General features: G+C 29.8%; 2 protein-coding genes across 2 annotated transcripts; both read right to left on the minus strand.

Annotated features, from left to right (window-relative positions):
- Positions 1–1,109: 1,109 nt before the first annotated feature.
- Positions 1,110–3,493, minus strand: LOC105800221 (serine/threonine-protein kinase ATG1). Its single transcript, XM_012631211.2, has 2 exons — positions 1,477–3,493; positions 1,110–1,375 (listed from the first exon to the last, which is right to left on the minus strand). Exons 1-2 carry the CDS (start codon positions 3,491–3,493, stop codon positions 1,233–1,235), a joined length of 2,160 nt encoding a protein of 719 aa, XP_012486665.1. The 3' UTR covers positions 1,110–1,232.
- A 5,843-nt stretch (positions 3,494–9,336) lies between these two features.
- Positions 9,337–11,158, minus strand: LOC105800222 (ethylene-responsive transcription factor CRF1). Its single transcript, XM_012631212.2, has one exon. It carries the CDS (start codon positions 10,634–10,636, stop codon positions 9,623–9,625), a length of 1,014 nt encoding a protein of 337 aa, XP_012486666.1. The 5' UTR covers positions 10,637–11,158; the 3' UTR covers positions 9,337–9,622.
- Positions 11,159–23,820: the final 12,662 nt, after the last annotated feature.

The following is a 23,820-nucleotide window of genomic DNA, read 5'->3' on the forward strand; positions in this document are numbered from 1 at the left end:
AGGAAATAATGATCATTTGCGAATAATAAAGTTTGAACGCAAACCCTAAATGGCATCAATGGGCATATGAGTTATTACTTGATGTAGTTCTGTTTATCAAGATGCAAATTGCTCATCGTGATACTTATGATTTGCTAGTTCTCATGAAGAAGTGTAAAATATGTTAGACCTCGCGAGCTATTCAATACGTTCTCATGCAAATCGCAAGCTTGTAAGTGTTGCAAAGGGCACTGAGCATTGGAGGCTCGCCTTCTTGTAGTAGTTGACAAAGAAACGAATTAGGATCCACCAGAAAAAGCCCGTCAACCTTCTAGGGGACAATCCTATATTGCTACAAGGCCTCAAAAAATTCGATGGAAAGGCGGATCAAACCCAACCTCAAAGACAAACGACGACAACAAAAATCCTCTCATTACATCACATATACGGCTTACTCCATCAAGAATAGAGTAGTTTGGCATGTTCATTCCCCTAATCTCCAACGTTTTTACCATCTCCTCGTGCTTTCTTTTATATGTCCACTAGTTTCCTCACCTATGAATACCATTTTTTTTTTACTTGAAGAGGGATCTCTCTCCTTCTACCTCTCTATTCTACCTAGATTTTTCTTTACGCTCTCCCCTCGCCACCGTTTGAACCGTCCCCAAAACTTCTTACCTCTTTTTCTCATCAACAATCTTATAAATGTTGTTTCTTCTTATATTTGGAGTATAGAACTAAGGCTTCCAATACTCTAAAATGAGGAACAAGGAAGACAAATATAATTCAGAAATTAAAAAGGGAAAAAGGATGAAAAACTTTTATAGAGAAGGAATAGAGTGGGATAATGATGAAATATTACAGCTATGAAAAGGTGAAAACCTTACATCCAAAAGGCTATACAAAGAAGCAGAAATGTGCAGCAAAAGATTTATATGGTACACACTCTTCCTCCAATTTGTATCAAAATAGCAAGAATTATGATGAAAACCCAACATCTAAATATGTATCATGCAAATTTACAAGGCCAACCCCTCTTACTTATGGTGATTAATTAGTGCTAATCTGAGGTTTCACCTGTTGTTGTCACTGCACCTCATTGTCGCCCTCTGCTGAAACAACTTGTAACGAATGGCCATCATTTCTCTCATTATCCTTGTACTATGAAGACATTTCAAGGTTGTTGGTCGTTGTAGATTGTCCTTTTGGTCTCTAAATGTTTCGTTTACAGTCATTATGGTGATTAATTTGTGCTAATCCGAGGTATGACCTGATGTTTGTTGCCGACCTCTGTTGAAGGAACCTGTACTGAATGATGATCGATTTTCTCGGATTACCCCTGTACTGTGAACACGGTTCAAGGTTGATGATCGAGTAGATTGTCCATTTATTGCCCCTGCAATCATTGAATATATGGTTCAATATCCTTCACACCTTAAATATAACCCTAAACTATGTATACATATTGGAAATGAAAGTGGAAACTATCAATATAACCTGAACTTTTCTTGGCCTTCACGTTAATGTTTTTCTTTGTCATTACAACTCTCTTCTCTGGAGTCTTTGTGGAAACCAATCTCTTTGGGGGCGAGCGAAACCGTATTGTTCTCCTTTCCGGAACCTCACTGTAAACTGATCTTACATCCGAATAAACTGACTTGGTATCTGAACCACGAGATTTCACATCAGAACCAACAGACTTTGTGTCACTAGTTGCTGTCAATGGATCCTCTATTATAGAAACAATATCATCTCTGCAAGTCGAGGCCCCTTCGATGGTTAACTCGCCATTCTTATCCTTCGTGTTCATAATAGTTCGATCTTTCTCGACAAGCCGATAAGCAAACATTTGAAAAGGGATTTGTGCAACTGAAAGTGGATTGAAAGTCTCATTTGCAGTGAACTTTCTTGCAAACCATGTCTCTATCTCACAATAATCTTCAATAGGACATTGCACTTCAGGCTGATCATAGTCATGGTCAGGGTTCATCACGAGGAACTTCTTGATGTAGCGCAAAATCCGACAAATTGATGAGAAACTCGGGCGTTGATTCGGATCGGTATGCCAACACTTTTTCGTTAAATTGACAAGATATTTTGGGACTGTGTAGGGAAAAAGAGGCCTCTCCCCTGCCAAGATATTTCTACTCATCTTCTCTACATGTCCTTCAAACGGTTGTTTCCCAGCCAATAACTCAAAGCAAAGCATCCCAAAGCTGTACACATCTGCCTTCTCTGAGTACTTCAAAATGGAAGATCCATTGGATGACTGCTCTTGCTCTATCATAACTTCTGGAGCATACCAAATGAAAGGTTTTGGCTCGCACATCCTCGGTGACGAGTTCGGGGAGGAACGAGGCTTTACATCAGATAAACCGTAACCCGAGATCTTCAAATGGAAACAACCTTCAACATTGTTCCTAGCTTTTAGAAAGATGTTACTAGCGCTCAACTCTCCATGATAAATCTTCTTTGAATGCAGATATTCCATTCCTCTTGCAATTTGAAGCATAAGATCAACCACAACATGAAGAGGGAACAAGATCCGCCTTCTCGAGCCGTAATTCTCCTTCATGTAACTACCGAGATCCTTGTTCATTAACTCGAGAACAAGCAACACTTCTTTCTTTTCTTCATCGTAAAACCCACAAAGGTATTGCAGTATGTTTGGATGAGTGAGTGAAAGTAATTTAGAGATTTCAGAATATAATGGTTCAACATCCCCAAAGAAGTTTCTTAACACAAAGTTATCTCCCAACCATTGTATTTCCTTATATTGTCCCCATAATCGTCGCCTTACTTGGTAATCCCCGCAATACAAGATTGAACTAGGGAAAAGTTCACCGTTAGAAGCCTCTGATCCAATAATTTTACGAATCAACAAGCTAGCTAGCCGTTGTTGGTTCTTCGTTACCGATTCCGAAGCCTTCTTCTCCCTCAGAGCTTCAACAAGGTTCCATCGATCTTCCCTCCACGCACTTTCGAACCGGCTACAAATCTCTCGAGGGATCAAGTACTGATTTCCGAATCGAAACTGGAAGAGCTTCGGATCGTTCCACTCGGCGTCGTACTTCCTCGTGAGTGTGACTCTCCTCCTTTGAATCTCATACTGGTCGAGCCCTGCGATCTCTCCGGCCATCTCAATGGCCTCAATGAAGGCCGGAAAGTGGCAAAGCAAATTGTGAATGTGAAGCTCAACAGAATCCTTGTTTTGATGGAGGTTTATTGCCTTAACCCACCAGTCCTTCTTGTCCATACATTGTTTTACATATAATTCACCTTCTTTAAAGATCTTTTGAAGCTCTCGCAAAGGGTTATCAATGGGACTCCATTTTATGTTCTTTTCTTCGATTTTCAGGTTCAACCTTATTTCTTCGGCTATTACATTGAAAGCCAAACAAAATATATCAAACAACAAGCAACATTGTCGTCGATTGACTTGAAACTCGCCTTGTAAAACCATAAGAGTTCTTAGACTTCCCAAAACCTCACCAATTTGTCTGAATTCCTCCATTGTTATAAAAAAAAAAAGTTTGAAACACACAAATGAAGACAACCCCAAGAAATGTCACAAATGGTGCTGCCAACTTCTGGAGATTAAATACCAGAATCAAACAGCCCCAAATCTCTTCTTATCTACAAACATCATTTTATAAAACAAAATGGTTAGATTCTTGTCATTAAGAAACATTAATGAAACACATAATTGGTTTGAAAATGAGAAGAGAAGAATAAATGTTATAACTTTATAAAAAATACAAACTTGTAATTGACAATTTTCTATTTCCAACACAAATCCAATTCAGACAATGGATCCTTTGGGATCCTTACAAGTTGGATTTTATCTATGAAAAACTTCATCTTTATCCCCTAGAAAAGAATGCAAACAAAACAATCAACAATGAAAACCAAAACTGACAAAAAGAAAATAGAAAACGAAAATGATAAGAGAGTTGACCGTTTCAACCATCCATCTGTTAAACAGCACCTAACTGAAACGAAGAACCTTGAATCCAGATTTTTTTGTTTTCGTAAGCTTAATTTCATTTCTTTGGAACTTTAGAAAAATAAAATCTTCAGGTAAAAACTAAAAACAGAAACCATCAAAGCAAAACGAACCAAAAAAAAAACAATAACTGAAGATCAAAAGAGAACACAACAAAAAAACTTATCAACTTTGAAGTTATTCAGGATTAACTAAGCAGGTTCAAGGTTTGGTTTTCTCTTTCTTTTTCTCAAAAAACTTTAAACAAGTCCCCGATTTCTTTGCTGTCTTTGTATAAATGTGTTCCCGCGATTTTCGTCCTTTTTTTTTAATATATAAAATTGTTATTGTTTCAACGCTCTGACCGCTGCATTGTCGCAAAAATGTCTTTGAAATGGCGTCGTTTAGTTCATATTCAGATTCACACCATCTGGTTGTTGCTTCTTAAATTTAGCAATGCATTATTAGTGTATTCTTTTTCTCATATTAGTATATTTAAACTATTATATATCTATATATTTATGTAACAAAAAAATTACGTCGGAAAATATAATTCGAGCTAAAGGTGCTCATAGGTCGGGCCGAGTCTAAACATGATATTAACATATTTTATACTTGCCCAAGTTTAGCCCGATCTAAAATTTAGGCCTAAAATTTTGCCCAAATTTACCTATATTTGCAAAAGATTAACTCAAACTCATTTTAGGTTCGCTCATATTATTTTTTATCTTATTTTAATATTTAATAATTTTATACATTTTTTATTTATTAAATTTTTTTATAGTCATCTTAACATTATTTTAATGTTTACATTAGAGTAGCATTATATAATTAGTATAGATTTATTTTTTTATGTGTTCTAAATTACATAATATATAAAAATAACATAATATAAATAATTATAAACTTTAAACGGGTCAAGCCAATCTGGGCTTAAGCCTTGAATATTCAAACCTGAGCCCAAGTCGTATTTTAAAATGGGCCTAATTTTTTTCAAACCCTCCCAAATTTTAAACGGATAACCCAGCCCATAAACAAGTCTAATCCGAACTTAAGTTTTAACAATCAAAATTCGAGCCCAACACACCCCATCTTACTTTTTAGTTTATAGCATGTATATTTTCATGTGTATGCAATTTATAATATATACTTAAATATATGATACTATAATATAAATAATAATAAAAAATTGAATTTTAAGATTCCAAATACGAGTTTATTTGAAATAAAAGCATGTGTTCTTCTCAAAATTTATTTTTATTAATTTGAAAGAGTGATTTGTGAAATTAATTATTCAATTAATTTTGATTTTATGGAAAATGTTATAACATCAAAAAGAGAATAAATAATCATAGTAAACAAATAATAATTGAATCATGTCATAGATATCAATCACAATAAGGAATTATATGATTTAACATTTTTTAGATATAACGATTCTTTTAAAATTCGAGACTATATTTATTAATTTTAGGTGCAACATTAGCTGGTGATTATATTTATAATGATAACATAAATAACAACACGGTTGGATAATCGCAAATGAAAATGCTTGCCCTCCCAAACATGCCGTAACTTGGGTTCTACCACACAAATTATCGCCTATTTGTTCCCTTTACGAAGTTATCATTTCCATCGGTTTTGTCTCCCCACCTCTACTGCTCCACATCAAACAATATCGGATAACTTCTCGCCCTTTCGTCGTCCACATCATTAGCTCTGTCGTTTCGTGGTTTCAAGCAAATTTTGCTTCTTTCTCCCCTGCAACAGCTTTTTTGTTCAATGTTCTTTCTCTCTCTGCGACTGAGAGATTATATTAAGCCATTGTGGGAGTGCCTTTGAGGAAAAGCTAAAATGGCAGTGCCCGAGGGTTCTTTCGCGACTGCTTTCGTAGCTCTTGTTTTCACTATGATTGCGTTACCGGCTGCTGTTGAGGCCCAGCCCTTCCCCGCCGCTACCCTCACAAGTGATGGCTTGCTCTTTCTCGCACTCTCTCTCACTATTAGTCTCTCTTTCTTTCTACATGTTTGAGTTGAAAACGCCATTTGATTTCATTTGTAAATATTTGAGCTTTTGATGAGGGTGGCAAAAGCCGAACATGAGCGTCGGTTGACCAATGGTTTGCATACGCATATATGCCGCCGGGGCCGGTGTTGACCTACATTGTTCACCGTCTGCTGATTTCTGCTTCAGCTTTCGCGATTTTTTTTCCCTCTTCTTCCTTAAAAGGTTTGTAAAAGTACGAAGAATTATTGTTCAACCATGGCTCGTTTCATTGAGCTTTGAATGGATGTAGTTAGAGTTAGACGAATTAATGTGAGTTCTGCTCTTTTTGTAGATTTTGATCATGTATGTTTCGTGGTCTCTTTGTTTCTTTCTTTTTGTCTATAAAGCATTAAATCTTCCATTTCTGCCTCAGTTGCCATCATGTCTTTGGTGGGGGTTTTCTCGTTTGTCTCACCGAACTTGAGTGACGGTTAACGCGGTGAGTATGAGGAGAGTCGTAGAAGAGAGTTTATATATGTGTTTGGTTAGGGTAGAAATGTATAAGGAGAAGACTCCCTTCTCTCCAAGCTTAGATTTTGGTATGTATATGGCGCAGGTCTCGTCATGGTAGCCAATCAAGAGGCATAATAGTAGTCTAGGTAGGATATGATGGGACAAAAGCAGATTAGATAAGGGAGAACTGAATGCCTACTCTTGACGAAGTAAATTGAAAGAGCTCTATGTGTCGTGCATACGTGTTTTAATGAAGCCAAGTTCTGGTGAGGTGCTGTTCTGGATGAGGTTACGACATAATAAAGTAATGGTAGTAAAACCTGGACACGCGAGGTACCTATAACAAATTATAAATAATTTGATTAAATCTACCAATTACATGTTAATTTTGGAAAGCTTGATTAAATCTATATTTGCAAACTAGGGGCAAAACTGTTGTGAGGGCCGGACTCCTTAAAATATTTTTTTTATTTAAATTCTTTTAAAATTTTAAAAATATAATAATTTAATTTAATTTTTTAAAAATTATAAATATATAAATTATTAAAATTATAAAATTATATTTTTACTATCATAAAAATTTATTATTCTACTTCTTAAAAAATATTTAATTTCCCCAATTGCGACAAACTTGTTCCGTCAAAACCATAATAATTTACATTCTTTGTTTCTGGTATGCAAACTTGCAAAGCCACCTCCGCATATCTAATTTTGTCCTATTTTCCTTCTGGATTGCTATCTCAATCAACAAATAAAAAAAAGTTAAAATATAAATTAAATATATTTTTTATATTGAACATAGAATTAGTTAATAAAAATAAAATGTTAAATATTTAAATGGTGTCGCCTATAAAAATAGTTTTAATAAATATATATTTAATATAAAATCATATACAGTAGCATATAAATATTTTTAAACTTGATACCAAAATTTATATTTTAAGTATAAAACTTATAACTTTAAGAGTAACCTATCAGAATAGTTATTTTTGTTTGTCTTTATATTTTAGTCATTTATGTTTGAAATGTTACATTTTAGTCACTTACATTATTATATTGTAACATTTTAGTCAATGGCGTTAATTATTGTTAACGATGTAACGGTAAGCTAACGTGGCACGATAAATCATCATTTCAAATAAAAATTTTAGATTAAATTATACAATTGGTCCCTATATTATTTTCATTTTGAGTAATTTAATTGTTTTCTTTTATATTCTTTTAACTTTCCCCCTTTTTTTTCATTCTCTTCTTTTTCTTTTGTTTTCCTCCCTTCTTCATTTCTTTTAATGTAGTTTTTTCATGTTTTCCATTTGTTAAAACTTTTTTATGCGGACCAAAACGAAAAAAATAATGATCAATTGTATAATTTAGCCACATCAGCTTACCATTACACCGTTAATGACTATTAACGGGTCAGTGACTAAAATATAACAACATGTTAATGTAAGTGGCTAAAACATAACCTGGAATAAACAAAAGTGATTGTTTTAATAGTTTACCCATGATTTAATTATGTTTATTATGAATACCTTGTCAAGCCTCGTTAATCTTTGTTAAGGAGAGGTGTTAGGTTATTATTTGTATGGATCACATGTTTGATATATTAACTTCATGTTAATCGCAACTCCGTCTATTCAAAGGATTATCATACTCATTGAGCAACCAACATAACAAGATTGATGTAAGTCGAAGCCCAAAAAATATCACCTCACCTATAAATACATGTCTCTGGTTTATGAATTTTTTTATTCATCTTTCTCTTCCTTTTTTCACGACTCTTAATGTTTTGCTACCATATAAACCACTATCACACATCTCTTCCATTTTTTTTTTGTGAAAAACAAAAATAGATATTCTATTAACTTAATTGCCTAAAAGTATCACTTGCTTTATCTTATTGTAAGATCTCAATCGAGATCACTTCAAAGACTTGTAAGCTTGACTTTCACGTTAGGTTAAGTTTAACTAACCGGTCCTCAACAATTGTGTTCTCTAGGCACATATTTAATTTGTCATTGCCCTTCAATTTTCTTAATTCAACGAAGCCTTTTAAGTAAGGTAATAATTGAATCTTCCAAATCAATATCGGTTAAAGCCTGAACCACATCAAAATTATCTGTCTGAATTCTTGTCTGTCTAAATACTTTATTGAGCAGAAGAATGAAAGGTGATTATTGGGGATTAATAAATTCCAAGTCTCAATCAAATTGGATGATATTGTGTGGTGTACAGAGTGATTGAAACTTCAAAACCTGAAACCTAAGTCTAGATTCAACTTACAATATTTAAAAAAAAAAAAAAGATAATTGAAAATTCAACGCTGGGGGACTAAAGGAGGGCCATTAATATAAATATCAAGTTACTAAAAAGGATTGATGAGTGTTGGTCAAGGTATGTCTAGTTCTTCTCAAAAACAGTTCAATAATTAAAATAATATTACTTTTTAATAAAAATTCGAATTAATTAAAGGAAAAATATCAAAATTCAACTTCAATATATACGATTACATGTATTTAATGATACTTATATAATTTGTTTTTTTAATATCATCTGATAACTTTCTTTTTTTAAATTACCCACTATATTTTTTAAAAGAAAAGACCTACTCATTATAAAAAGTAAAAACCCTATATTAACATAATTTTTATTCTGTAAATTGTTCTAAAAATATTTTTTTTAAAATTCACCCATTTTCAAGTATTTGTAATTAGTTCAATATTACTGTATAAATTTATACAATAAGAACAAATTAAATTTTTACCAAATTAACTATAAAAATATTAATTAAATTTAAAAGATTAATCTTTTATATAGTTTTTAAAAGTTTAAAATTAGATGTCATTTCATTATATTAACAATTGTAAAATAGATTTGGAAACCGAAATGTTGTTTGTTTAGTACTAGAACACGTGCCTTTACATAAAAGGAACATAGAAGACAAAGCATACAACACGTAGCCAAACACGCCCGTCATCGTTCCATTGACGGGAGAAGTTTAACATTCAAACTCTTACTAATTAATAATAATTAATATCAAATAATAATCTTATAGCATTATAACAACAATAAAAAAAGAAGAAATCTTAAACAGAGGGAAAAGCAGATATTTTCAGTTCCCGCCGATGCAAAACTTGCCGCAGAAAAACGAAGAAACGGTCAAATTGCGACGAGAGGATCCGACCCGAACAAATCCCCGATATCTTGGAAATGATCATCGACACGTTGCCACCTCGAGAAGCCACCAAATCCGAACTCGAAATCACCCCCTGAACTCAAAAACCCGTTACTGAAATCATCTTTCAGGAAACAATCGTGAAAACTCGTATTATCATCGAACAATTCCGGCACTGAGCTAAATATATCACTCGGAAACAAGGATGATTGATCGGAAAATTCTGAGAATTTTTCACCCGATGTGAAGCAAGAGTCGTCAACGACAGCTCCAGGTTCGCTCCTCAACTCTCGGGATTCCTTGACGCTTTGTGAGTCGCCTTCGTCGGCGGAAAGCGACAGGCAACGGAGAACGGAAGTCGGAGAGCAAAGGTTTGTGTTGAGAGATTCTTCGCCGGAGTGGTAATCAGAGCTGGATAACGGTTTTTGGCTGTTTTTGTCTTGAAGCTTGGGATTTGAAAAGTTAGTGAGCGCGTCTGGTCCACGCAGTTTAATAGCTGCGTTGTCGTACACCACTGCTGCTTCTTCGGCGGTATCATAGGTACCTAACCATAACCGTACACGTCTTAGCGGGTCCCTGATCTCAGCCGCCCATTTGCCCCAAGGCCGTTGCCTAACTCCTCTGAACTTCTTATCAGCCGGTGCTTTCATCGTCGCTTTAACTTTCATCGCCGGCCTCTTTCGTGAACTCTTTGACAACGACGTTTTACTCCTGGAAACTCTGCCGTTTTGGACGGGACATAATGTTGACTCGATAGTTATCTCGTTAACGTATTTCTTCACTCTGTTTCGACAACGAAGTTGGCTTGCATGTTCTTCGTAGTCGTCGTCTTCATCACCGGATGAATCAGTGGCGTCAGCATCTGTAACTGAAATCCGAACAATTCGACGCTTCATTTCTGGCTGCTTTACGAGACTGACATCTAAGAGTGGTGAAAGGAGCTTGGTTTGATAACGGTGCTCAGTGTATTTGATGGAATGAACAGGGGAATGATCCATTTTTCTCTTGGGTTTCGGATTCTCTGGGTTTTTCAGATTCTTTCAAATCTTCTCATTAAAATCGAGAGTGAAGTAAGGAGTGAATTAAGAAAGAAGAGGCAAAGAAGAGATTCCTTTTGAGACCGGACACGAGGAGAATAAAGGTTTGGAAAAAGAAAGAACACGTTAAAAGATAAACTTGAAAAATGAAAAGAAATCCACCAGTAATCCCTTAAAAAGGGTCACTCAAAAGTCTATCAAAGGAGGAGAAATTTCAAGGAAAGTCATCCCAAACAAGCAGTACCCAAAGCAGCCAAATAGTTGAAAAAGAGTTGACCCCAGTAAAGAAAAGGGAGATACCCAAAAAAATAATAATAGCTTTGCCAGAAGATGAATAGAGAGAATAAATATCGCAAAAAACCACCAGAACACTTTCTTCACTCAGTTAATGGAGCACGTATTTGTTATTTTGGGTAACTTTCGAATCCAGGTCTAATAAGAAACTCAGAATCCAAGTTCCTTTCTGATGATACTTTTTCCACACACACACACACAAAAAAAAAAAAAACTAAAGGAAAAAGTTGCTCCTATATATCAAAGACACCAAAGAGAAATGATGAGAGAATAAAGAAGAGTTCTTTTTGAGATAAGGAATGAAATAGGAATTTTGTTTGAAGTGTAAATGGAAAGTTTAGCTATTTTATAGGGATTTTTACTAAAATATTACAAAAAAAAACTAAAATAAAATATATTTTTTTATTTATCAAAATAATACAAAAAAAAGTTTAAAAAAATATGTCTGAAGGAGGACCTGCCACTGGCGGTGGCACCAATTGTTCGTATTTTGGCCCTCTGTTCATATTTTTTTCCAAATTTTATTACTTGTAAAAAATATAATATTTTCTAATTTTCTTATTATACATTATTTTAGTACATTATATTTTAAATGTACTAAATTTAGTATGTTTTTAAATAAATTAAAAAATCTTTATTCGCCCTTTGTTAGTATTTTTTCGGATTTTATTACTTTCAATAAAAATATACTATTTTCTAATTTTATTGTTTTATATTATTTTAGTACATCAAGTTTGAAATGTATTAATTTAGTGTTTTTAAATAAATTTTAAAAAACTCTTATTTCGCCTTTTGTTCGTATTTTTTCCGAGTTTATTACTTTTAAAAATATACTATTTTCTAATTTTATTATTTTACATTATTTTAGTACATTATGTTTGAAATGTATTAATTTACTGTGTTTTTAAATAAATTTTAAAAACCATTATTTCGCCATTTGTTCAGTATTTTTCCTGATTTTATTACTTTTAAAAATATAATATTTTCTAATTTTATTATTTTACATTATTTTAGTACATTATGTTTTAAATGCATTCATTTAGTGTGTTTTTAAAATAAATTTAAAAAAAACTTATTTCGCACTTTGTTCGTATTTTTTACCGGATTTTATTACTTTCAATAAAAAACACACTAAATGAATACATTTCAAACATAATGTACTAAAATAATGTTAAATTATAAAACTAAAAAATAGTATTTTTTTAAAGTAATAAAATCCGAAAAAAAAAGGAACAAATGGCTGAAATACGAACATGTTGGTGCCGCCCCTACCACAGGCACCATTGGTACCGCCTGTGACAGCCCCTCCATTCAGCCTTTTTTTTGTATTATTTTAATAAATAAAAAAAGTTTATATTATTTTAGTATTTTTTTGTAATATTTTAAAAAAACCCTATTTTATAGGATCCCAAAACCCGTTATTGGTTCGCCCGGTTGAACTAAGTGCCAAATATATATATATATTTTTTTTCAGATATAAAAAGAAATTAAAAGCAAAAATTAAGCATTCACCGGAGACCAAGAGTCTGGCCAAAAAAAAAAAAAGGAGAGCGAGAGGGTGAGTTATTTGGGGGATTCAACGTTCCGGCCACAGGGTATTTAACGAGGCGCCGCATAAGATGGGGAAATTGAGACATTGACACATGGAAATGTGGTCCCGAGAAAACAGAATGAAGCAAGGGGAAAGGGTGAATGAAACTTTGACTAATGGAATATTAACACCACCACTAGCTACCGATTATTAAATTACCTCCTACATTCCAAATGTAACTATCAACTGCACACTCCACCAATTCTCCCTAAAGTTTATTTAAAATTATATTTTCATCCCTCAATTTTAAAAATACGTAATAATAATTAATATTATTTATATTGTTAAAATTTTATCACTCCATTATTAACTTCCGTTAAAAAATAAGGTTATATACCTTAATTCAAAAGGTTAATAGTTAATTTGGTCCTTGAACCATAGTTAAAACTTTGTTTTAATATTTTAAATTTTTCTTAATAATAATTATAAATGAAATTTAAAATATATTAAAAATTCATATAAAATCAATTTCAACAAGGAAAATCAATAATTTTGTAACCAATTTTGTAACCCATTTACTTTTATCTTACTCGGTTTTTCATTTACTTTTATCTTCATTTTCATCTTTTTGCCTTTTTTTATTTCTCTTTTCTTGCATAACAATGTTTAAAAATAAAATATGCATGTTTAATTGCGGTTAAATTTTGTTATTAGTCCATATACTTAAAAAAGTTATGGATTTAGTCCCTATACTTTCATTTGATCAATTTTAGTCCTTGTACCTTTCGAATAGGTAAATTTTAGTCCATAAACTTTTCAAAATTTGAAATTCTTATCTTGGCCCAAACAGTAGCAATTAAACTCGTTTGGTTAAATTCAATTACTAGTCTTACACTATGCGCTCAGTTGTAGATTTAATCCATTTTCTCCAATTGAATCATTCTAATTCCTATGCTTTTTGAATTTTGAAATTCTAGTCTTAACACAAATGACAGTCGGTAATTAATTGATTCTTAGTAAGTAATATATGAAAATAATAAGCTAGCATCACATTGCACATATGATAGTATATTTAGCGCATCAAATTTTGGACATACCTAAACTTCACTTAATGAAATTAATAATTATTATTTGGTGAGAACTGATATTTAAAATTTTTGAAAATTACAATGACTAAAATGACCAAATAAATTTCACCCAAAAAATGACCAAATAAAAGTACAAGGATTATATCCACAACTTTTGCTTAGTACCGAGACTAATTGCGAATTTATCATTTTATTTATAGCTAAAGGTAAAACATTGACTTGAATTTTGAGGAAGAAATGGTGGGTTTAGTGAAAAATAAGAAGAGCACTTTGTATTATAAATTTAAAAATTTAAAATTTAAAAATGAAGGATACCCAAAAGCCCAATCAATCTAGTAATTGAGTTACACAAAAGAATTAACGAGTTTAGAAAAGAAATAATGTACTTTGTATTATAAATTAAATGAAAATAAATCTCAAAATTCAAAAATTGAAACTTACCAAACAACCTAAATAATATAATACAACATATTGAAATATAAATTTAAAAAGTGATAATAATATATAAAATTGAAAATTTTATAAAACTAAAAAAATATTCAAATTTTAGAAACTTAAAAAACTTAAAACTTTCAAAAATATATTTAGGAAAGTTTAATAAATTTTAATTTTTCCCAAAATTCTAAAAATTTAAAACAACGAATAAAAATTCAAAAATAAATAAAGTTTAACTTTAAAAATGTACTGACTGAATCCTTTAAATACATTATTATAAATTTTGAAATACTTTTAAAAAAATCCCCAACTGGTTGCAGGCAGGTGAATCTTAAATTGATCAAGAAATCCACTTATAGACCAATCCATTTAAATAAATAATAAAACAATAAATTTTAAAATATGAAAATACAATAATAAATAACATGATAAAACAATTCATACAGATACAAAATGTTAAATATGTACTACACTTTTTTTAATGTGGTACTTGTGTTATTTTTTCGATCTAATGTAATACATGTATTTAACAAAAGTTACAGCTTTTGTACTTGAAGTTAACAATGTTAATTTTTTAGTATTCAATTCGAGCTTTTGAGTTAATTTGATGAAAAATCATAAATAGATAATAATATTAGAAATTAACTTTCATCAAATCGACCCTAAAATCAAAATTAAAACATTTCCATTAGACAAAATAAATGTAAAATTAAACAAAATCACAATTGACACTAAATTTATTCTATTAGCAAAATCATGAAAAAAATTCAAATATAATAATATTAGCAATTAAATTAATCGTAAACATAAATTGAAACAAAAAATAACACTATTACCTTTAAGTATTAAAATATATAATTTTCACAAATAAAAATGTATCAAATTCGAGTACTAATCCATAAAAAATACAAAATTAAACACATTCCACTCTTTATGTTCACAAAACAAAATGAATTTCTTTTTTAACAAAATCGTTTATTTATTTTTATAAATTTTGTACAATGTTTATAGGATGTTAAGCGATAAATGAGCAGAGCATGCATTTAATTTAAGCTACTACAGTACTTGGGTTTTTGGACTGCCCTGCCCTGCGTGCCCAGTCCCACATGCTTTCATCAATTTGTCCTTTCCTTCCCACTTGCAAATCGCGAATCATAATGTTTATTCATCATTTATATTATATAAATTTTGAAATCTTATTCATAACTATACTCTAATTGGGTTGGTAGACTAGAGTTTTACTCTCTTTTTTTTTGAAGTATTTTCCTTTATTCCTTTATATAACTTTTTTAATGTATCACATGCTTAAATTTAGGTGGAGGGAGAAAATTTTTTAGGGGTTGAAATTAAATTATTATTTTTATTATAATAAATATTTAATTTTATTATTTTAATAATCTATATTTCTATAATTTTTAAATAATTAAATCAAATTTTAAAAATTTTAAAGGGTCTAAATGAAAATTTTTCCATTTGAGGAGGGTCGAGCCCCTGCCAACCCCTCCTTAGCTACGCCATTGCTTAAATTGTTTTAGTTTTGAATCTAGGCATAATGATTTATTTGTCCCTCTAACTTTACAAAAGGAAAAGCTTTTTATTTAATTTTTCGTCCTTTTCAGCTATTAAACTTGTGTTGTTTGTCAAATTACCTACAAATAAATAGAAAAATTAATTTTTTTTAAATTTGCCAGCATGACATACACGTGGATTGCTACGTAAACGTCACGTCAATAATTAATTACTTTTTAAAATATAAAAATTTAAAATATATAAAATTATTTAAAATATTAAAAAATGTTTGACATTATTTAAAAGTATAAAATTATTATTACATATTTTAAATTTTAAAAATAATTACTAACGTGGCATAAATGACAATTTATATATATGCACGTCAACAAAGTTAATAAACATTAAATTTTATCAATTTTGAGGTGATTTGATAAATAATATAAATTCAATAACTATAAAAAACGAAAAATGAATAAATGACTTTTTTTTTTTTTGCAAAGTTTAGTTATTATACCTTAAATTTAGTTATGTTGATTCTACTATTAAGGGCCAGTTCTTCATTGCTTAAAAAAAACACTTCTGACTCCAAAACCACTTTTAAAAGAAAAGCTGTGAAGAACAAACTACTTTTGGCTGAAATTTTAGCACTTCTGAAAATGAGCTGAAAATGAGAAGTTAAAAATTTTAGCTTTTCCCCTCTCAAAAACACTTTTGGTGCTTAATTACTTTTTCACCCTTCCAATAACATAGTATTTTTCTTTTTTTTCTTGGTACTTAATTACAATTGTGCTAAAATCATTAATTAAAAATAAAAAAATATTTTTTAAAATACTAATTACAAATATTTAATGGTTATATTTAAATATTTAATGGTTATATTTAAATATTTAAAATATAGTTTATATATTCTAATTAAATTTTATAAATAATTAATATTTATTGTTTAAAAATATTTAAAATTTATATTTCATATATTAAAATATTAACAACAAGTTATAATAATTTTTTTATATTCTTACTAAAATATAATAATATTAACTAATTTAAATATTATTTAAATGCATATTTGTTACTGATATAATAACATGTCTAAAATGGACATTTTATTTCTCAAAAGCACTTTTTGACAGCAATGCTAATCACTCAAATTTTAAACCAAACTTTTCCACAGCACTTTTCCACAGCACTTTTCAAAAGTAATGAAGAACTGTCCCTAAGTGTAACCTAAATCACGGCAATATTTTTTGTGTGAAAAGGAAAAGGTAAAAGGACAATTGGATTTTAGTTAGAGACGGAGCCCTTTAACGTTAAAAGTTTTAAATATCGAATTAGTATTAATTAAATTTTTTAATTCTTTAACCATTAACTGAATCGAAATTTTTTCAAAAAAAATAACCGAATCGAAATATTTCAGTTAATTTGATCGGTTAACCGAAATTTATATGTTTTTTTATTTTTGTAGTTAAAACAAGTATAAAACATATCAAAAAATAATTTGATAATGTTTATTTTACCGAATTAATCAAGTTAAAATTACATATAATTTGTATGATTGATTATTAAATTCAGTTAATTATTCAATTTCAAACCAAATTAATTGATAATCGAACTTCCAAAAAATTATTAATTTACTGATTAACTAACTGATTAACTAAATTAAATCAATTCAGTCGATTAATTCGATTTTTTTAGGCATAAAATCAATGCTAGGAAAACGAACATATTTTTCGCTAAAGGTGTGGACGCGACAGTGGCGAACTCGATTAGTTCTTTGTTTGGATTTCAGAAAGTCCAGAATCTTGATCATTACCTTGGTGTTCAGCTTTTTCATCAGAGGGTGACTAATGGTACTATGCATTTCATTGTTGAAAAAGTGAGAGGAAAGCTCCAAAGCTGGGATGCTAAAAGATTATCCATTGCTGGCCGCAATATTTTGGCCTAGTCAGTTCTCATGTCTATTCCTAGCTACTTTATGCAGTCCATGATAGTCCCTAGGAGAGTTTGCGATGAAATTGAGAGCTTGGTGAAACAGTTCATTTGGGGTTCTTTTGAGCTTAAAAAGAAAATGTCTCTGGTTGGGTGAGATTCCATTTGTCAACCTAAATGTTGTGGTGGTCTTGGTTTACGGAAACTAAGAGACTAGAATATCTCGTTTTTGCTAAAGCTGGGGGATTCCATTTGAATATGTATATCTATTTAGAATTTTGAATATGCTTATTATCTATAAATTATCTAAGTATCACTATCCAAATCTGAATTAAATACTATTATTAATTGTATATTTAAATTCATAAAAAAGAATCAATTACAAATTTTTTAGCAATTTTCTGGATATCCAAATACACAAACATTTGAATTCGAATTCGCTAAAATTCTTATATATAAAATCAAAATTATTTTTAATCGGTGAATTCAAATATACGAATTTGAATTTACTTATGCTATCTGAATAAACCATGTAGATCCAAATAACACATGTTTAGGGTATTTATCCGCAACGGATAGTAATTCTAAAATCCGAATTTGAAAACTGTTATAATACACAATATCTGAATCTGCAATCTAAATTGCCTTATAGACAATGTTTAAGGCACCTTAAGTTTTCATGCTTGATTTTTAGGGTTTTTTATTCATTATTTCAATAAAATATACTTAAAGAAATATTGAATGGCATAATGATTTATTTGGCTCTCCACTTTATAAAAAAAAATTTTAACCCTCCATTTATTTTTCACATTTTTTAGCCCTTAAACTTGCATTTTTTTTGTCAAATCACCCCAAAATGGATGGAAAAATTAACGACTGTTAACTTTGTTGACGTGTAGTTCACGTGAATGCCATGTCAACAGTTAATTAATTTTTCAAGAAAATAAAAATATTTAAAACATATTTTTATACCTATTTTTTGTAATTTTTAAATATTTTGAATAAAGGTTAATAATTTAAAATAATTTTTATATATTTTTTAAAATTTTAAAAATTAATTAATTGCTGATGTGGCATGCACGTGTATTCCATGTTAGGAAATTAAACAAATGCTAATTTTTTTATCCATTTTGGATGATTTGACAAATAACGCAATTTTAAAGGCTAAAAGAGACGAAAAATTAGATGAAGAGCTAAAATAACTTCTTCTTTTTTTTGTAAATTTAGAGAGCTAAATTAATCATTATACCACATTAAATTTGTTACCACTCAAACATGTACCAATATTTATTATTATTATTTTTTTAACAATCTCATAATAGGCTCTGATCATATCTATCTTTTGAGACAATACCTAAAACTATCCATAAACCCTCCTCAACCCATAAATAGGAGGATAATGCGCTTTAGCGCACTCAAACCCATACCAATCAAACAAAAATTCAATCGACCGAATACCAACATATTTAATTTAATTGAAAATTATAAATGTTGTTAACAAATATTTTAAGGTTGAAGGTTTCCTCTAAAATCATCCTATTAGATAAATTACTTATTTCTAATGCATTAAAATTTGTACAACTAACCCTTAGCTATTTAATTTAATATAAATATTATTGTAATGAGTAACAAATCAATCTTAACAAGCATTTGAAGAAAAACTCTTTATCAAATTTTAAATTTAATTATTTTAAATAATTTGTAGTTAATTGTTTAGTGACTTATAAGAGGAAGGTAAAGTATTAAGAACAAAATAATTAGTACGACTCAAAATTAAATTAAAATATAGAATATATTTCATAATTATTGAGACACTTTTTAATTTTTATTATGAAATTTTATGATAAATACATCATATCTAAATAATCTAGAATTAAATACCACAACTTGGTTGGTTGATCCCATTTTTTCCATTTTTGTCATCATATTGTGTCGGGACATGGTCTTCCTCTCCTGCTAATTAGGCGTCTTTCGATGATTGCTTGGTGGGTGGTGGGTTCTCTCTTTCACAGCTTTAGTATAGTTTTTTTTCTCTCTGTTCTTAAGTATATTATTTAAAATTAATTAAAATGCTGGGAAAAAAAAATTAAAGGGGACAATTGTCCAATACTTTGCCGTTTTGTTTGCATTTTCAACTTTGGATTATCTCTCAACTATTAGTGTTTAGACAGGCAGATACGGTTTGATGCCTTCCTTGTCTTTTTAATTAATCAGTTATTTATTTGAAATTGGTAATAATAAGTACCAAATCTTTGTCTCATATCCCAAGAATTAACGTTTTCGAAAGCGGTTCATGTCCCAATTTCATTACCTTCCAACTAATGCCTTTTTGCCGATTCCTTAATTTAATAATTCATGTCAAGGGGTTTATCGTCTCATGTATGTTTTGAATTCGAGTCACGTTAATAATATTAGTTATTCGGGTTTTATCATATTATTTTAACTCATCAAAAAAATAATAATTCATGTATTTTGGTAATGAGTGTTGCTGCAAGGGAGAAGACTTTGGACTGCAAAAGCATAAAATGATGACGATGGGTTTTCTTATTCAAAGTGAACGATCTCTTATCTTAGTGTTGGGAAAAATAATTTTACCATGGTTATCAACAAGACTTTGATATTACCAAAGTTTGAATTTATCATATGTATTTACTATGTATGAGTTTTTTTTCTCATCATGTACATATACATTTATGGTTTTTGTTCAATTTCTTTTCAGATTTTATCCCACTTTCAATCCATAATGCAATATAACGTACCATTGGAATTAATTGTAATTATGTTTAAAATTTTCAAAAATGATTGATATGTGGTTACATGTAGCAAAAGCTACCTTTTCCTAATGAAGTACCTTCTTCGAAAGGATAAAATTGTATTGCAAACACAATATGATAATCCTTACAGTGATGTCTATTATTTAATTTTTTTAAAAGGTGTTTGCAATTTTTTAGAATATATGCTAATGTATATTTTTAAATTTTTTTTATAATTAATGAATAATAATTAAGTTTACAGATCAAGCAGAAAAAGGGGCCTGACAGGAAGGGGAAAAAAAACCTAATGGGACCAACTTGGGGAAAATATCATCCAAACTAGTACATCGAATTCGACAAAATGCTCGAAGAGGTCATGCTCTGTTTAACTTTATAAAACAATAATTTTGTTGTTGTTTTATGATTCTTATATTCTCCATTACATTTTAATATTACAAAAAATGAGCTAAGTTTTGCAGATTGGAATGCAATTTGAGCCCACAAAATTGGCAGAAATTCACATTCATTATGATTGATGACCCTTTTATTATTTATTTTTAGGGTAAACTAAATTAGTAGCAGTTCAATTATGGGTTTTTTCTTTTCTGGTCACCCAATTAAGAAGAATTACAAAATAGTTGTTTAACTATTAGTAAATTTGTTTTGGTCACCCAACTATGAAAAGTTACAAAATGGTCACTCAACTATTCAAAATTTTTTTGCCACCCAACTTTCTTGGATTATTGGGTGTTTCCATTTTTATATTAGCCAACTAGTGATAGAAAAGACAATCAAATAGTTGAGTGACTATTTTTTAACTTTTCATAGTTGAGTGATCAAAAAAGAAATTTATTAATAATTGAGTAACTATTTTATAATTTTTTATAGTTGGGTGACAAAAAAAAATCATAATTGAGTGACCTTTATTATAGTTTACTTTTATTTTTAATATATTCTATAAAAGTATTATTATGTATATATATATTTAATTGAACAGGATTGTCTTAAACTATGCTCCTTTTAAGTTAGTTACCTAGCTAAAATTTTTTGGTCGAACTTAACACCTAAACTTTTTTCTATAACCAAAGTTGGTTTTTACTGTTACCTCGTTAAAAAAAAATCAGAACTAATCAAGAAGTGTCATGTCATCATCTCATTAAAATCTAATTAAATAAAATTTTTATATTAATATTACATAAAAATAACTATTTTATTATTAAATAAAATAAAATAAATATTTCTTCCCCACCCTCGTCCCTCTCCCTCTTCCACCCTCTCGCTCCCTGGAACTGTGAGCTACCAACGCGCTCACCACCTTTGGATGCCTAGGCTGATGAACATCTCTTTTTCCATTTTCAGTACGTTAAGAACATGCAATCGGCTTCAGTGTGGTGTGTAACAAAAGAATAGAGGCGATACTAGCCGACCAGATTAAAACAGAGTGAAAATGGATCGGAATAGATGCATGCGGAGTATTTGCAAGTGGGTTTAGGTATCTACCTAGCTCTTGAACTGCAATTTTGTTGTAGTAGGCATTAATAAATCTTTCATTTGCAAGTGGTGAGTAGCGTTGGGAGCTCACGGTTCCAGGGAGCGGGAGGGGGGAAAGGGAGGAGGACGGGATGGGGGAGGGAGAGCGACGGTGGAGGAATATAATTAGTTTTACTTAATATTAATATAAAATTTTAATTTAATTAGATTTTAATGGCGCTTCGTGATTGGTTCTCTTTTTAATGACTGTAATGTAGCGGTAGGGAACAACTTTGATTATGGAATAAAGTTTACATGCTCGATTTAATCGAAAAAAAAATTCAATATCTAACTTAGGGTGAGTTTAGATGGGCGGTGCGTTTACTTGCGGTTAATGTAAAAACAGCGGTGGCGGTGAGATTAAATACTGTAGCGATACGGTAGCGTGAGACAAAAAGTAAGCTAAACGCCATCCAAACCCACCCTTAAACAAAAGGCATAGTATAAGGTCTCCTGTTTAATTAAGCCTTTTATATAATATATTGCTTAATTTATTATTTTAATATATTTCATGTATTAATGATATAAAATATTACTTTATGCAAATTTGATAAAAATAAAAATAAAATAATTTTATGTAAGATGATATTAAAATATTTGTTTTTAATTTCAGTCCATATTATCATGGTTTTATTTTATTCATATTTATCGTGATTTTTGTTTTGTCAGTTGTGTTATTTTAAAAGCGAATGTGATTTTATTTTTAGTCTCGTTCTGATATATATATGCAAGATTTGTCAATATAAGGGTGTCACCATATCTATTATGAACCATTCGTTTGAAGGGCTTTATCATTGTAAATCATAGTAATGGTGATAAATCTGAAATGATGAGGAGGAGGAGGATAAGCCATTTGAGAATCAGTATTTTGTGCATCACTAACGTGGTGGATCTCTTAGAGCTTTTGGTAGTTTTTTCTTAGTTGATCAGTGTTTATCATTAGGTTGATTAGATTATAGCGGAGCTAGGATGCAAATTTCAATGATTTGATCAAGTTAATGCATCTCTGATTTGTTTCTAAATTGTTCCAATGTTGTAGTTACTGTCAGTCTATCATTCTCTCTCTTTTTTTTTTATTTGAGATTATTCTGCAAAATTGCATTTGTGTATTAATTTATAGTGATTTATTTACTGTTTGTATTATGTGTTATGTTTTCGTATTATTATTGTTCCTGATTTCTATTAATAGTAGTATTTTCTTTAAAAAATAATTTATAGACTATCAATACATTAAACATAAATTTAATTTTTCACATTATATTTAGAATAGTCATAAGTATTCACAAAATTTTATTATTTATACTATTTTTTTCTCTGTGTGATGTACGAGTTAATTGTATGTATTAATTAAAATATATTATATTGAATTAATAAAATTGTACAAATTTTGTAGCATTTCATAAATAGTATTATTGAAATATTAAAAATAATATAAATATTAAAATTTTATAAATGATGATAGTTTAAATTATAATCAATATAAATTAACACAAAAATTAATATTTAAAATAAACTTAAATGTTTTGATATTACTCCCAACTATAATTTTAGCGTTACTCTTAAAAAGAATTAGAATGTTATTTAAAAATAAAAAAATAATGATGTAAATTAAGTTATTAACAAAAAAAATTGCATAAAGAAAAGTTGTATAAAAACACACAATTGGAAACTCCATTAATAAATAAATCTATATTATTTCAATAATATTTTTAATATATTTCTCATTTATTTATTAAAGAAAAAATATTTGATATATACTGTACATGAATGAATGTGTAAATTTTAAATTTTATGGGCTTGAAGCTCATATTTATATTTTCCAGCATTGGATATTTAAAACCGTATATAAGGACTTAAAAAATTTTAAACTAGATTTATGACTAAATCAACTATAACAAAGGTTATTGACAATATGATATTGTTATATGAATGAGTATTTAATGTTGATATATTTTGATAAGGAAATTAAATTGAAATAATATTCATTTTAAACTTTATTTAATAAAGACATCTGGCAAATAATTAGCGTGACAAATGACACTTACTTAACCGTGTCACATTGGAATGATTTCTTTA

This window comes from Gossypium raimondii, chromosome 9 (genome assembly GCF_025698545.1).
Source record: "Gossypium raimondii isolate GPD5lz chromosome 9, ASM2569854v1, whole genome shotgun sequence".
NCBI classification, from domain to species: Eukaryota; Viridiplantae; Streptophyta; class Magnoliopsida; order Malvales; family Malvaceae; genus Gossypium; species Gossypium raimondii.

What these genes read in the sequence shown, in the direction of transcription:
- LOC105800221 (XM_012631211.2), bottom strand. Translation starts at nt 3,493, where the DNA reads ATGGAGGAATTCAGACAAATTGGTGAGGTTTTGGGAAGTCTAAGAACT. An exon ending in GAAGGCCAAGAAAAGTTCAG is followed by an intron (nt 1,376 to 1,476) that starts GTTATATTGATA and finishes CAATGATTGCAG; the next exon opens with GGGCAATAAATGGACAATCT.
- LOC105800222 (XM_012631212.2), bottom strand. Translation starts at nt 10,636, where the DNA reads ATGGATCATTCCCCTGTTCATTCCATCAAATACACTGAGCACCGTTAT.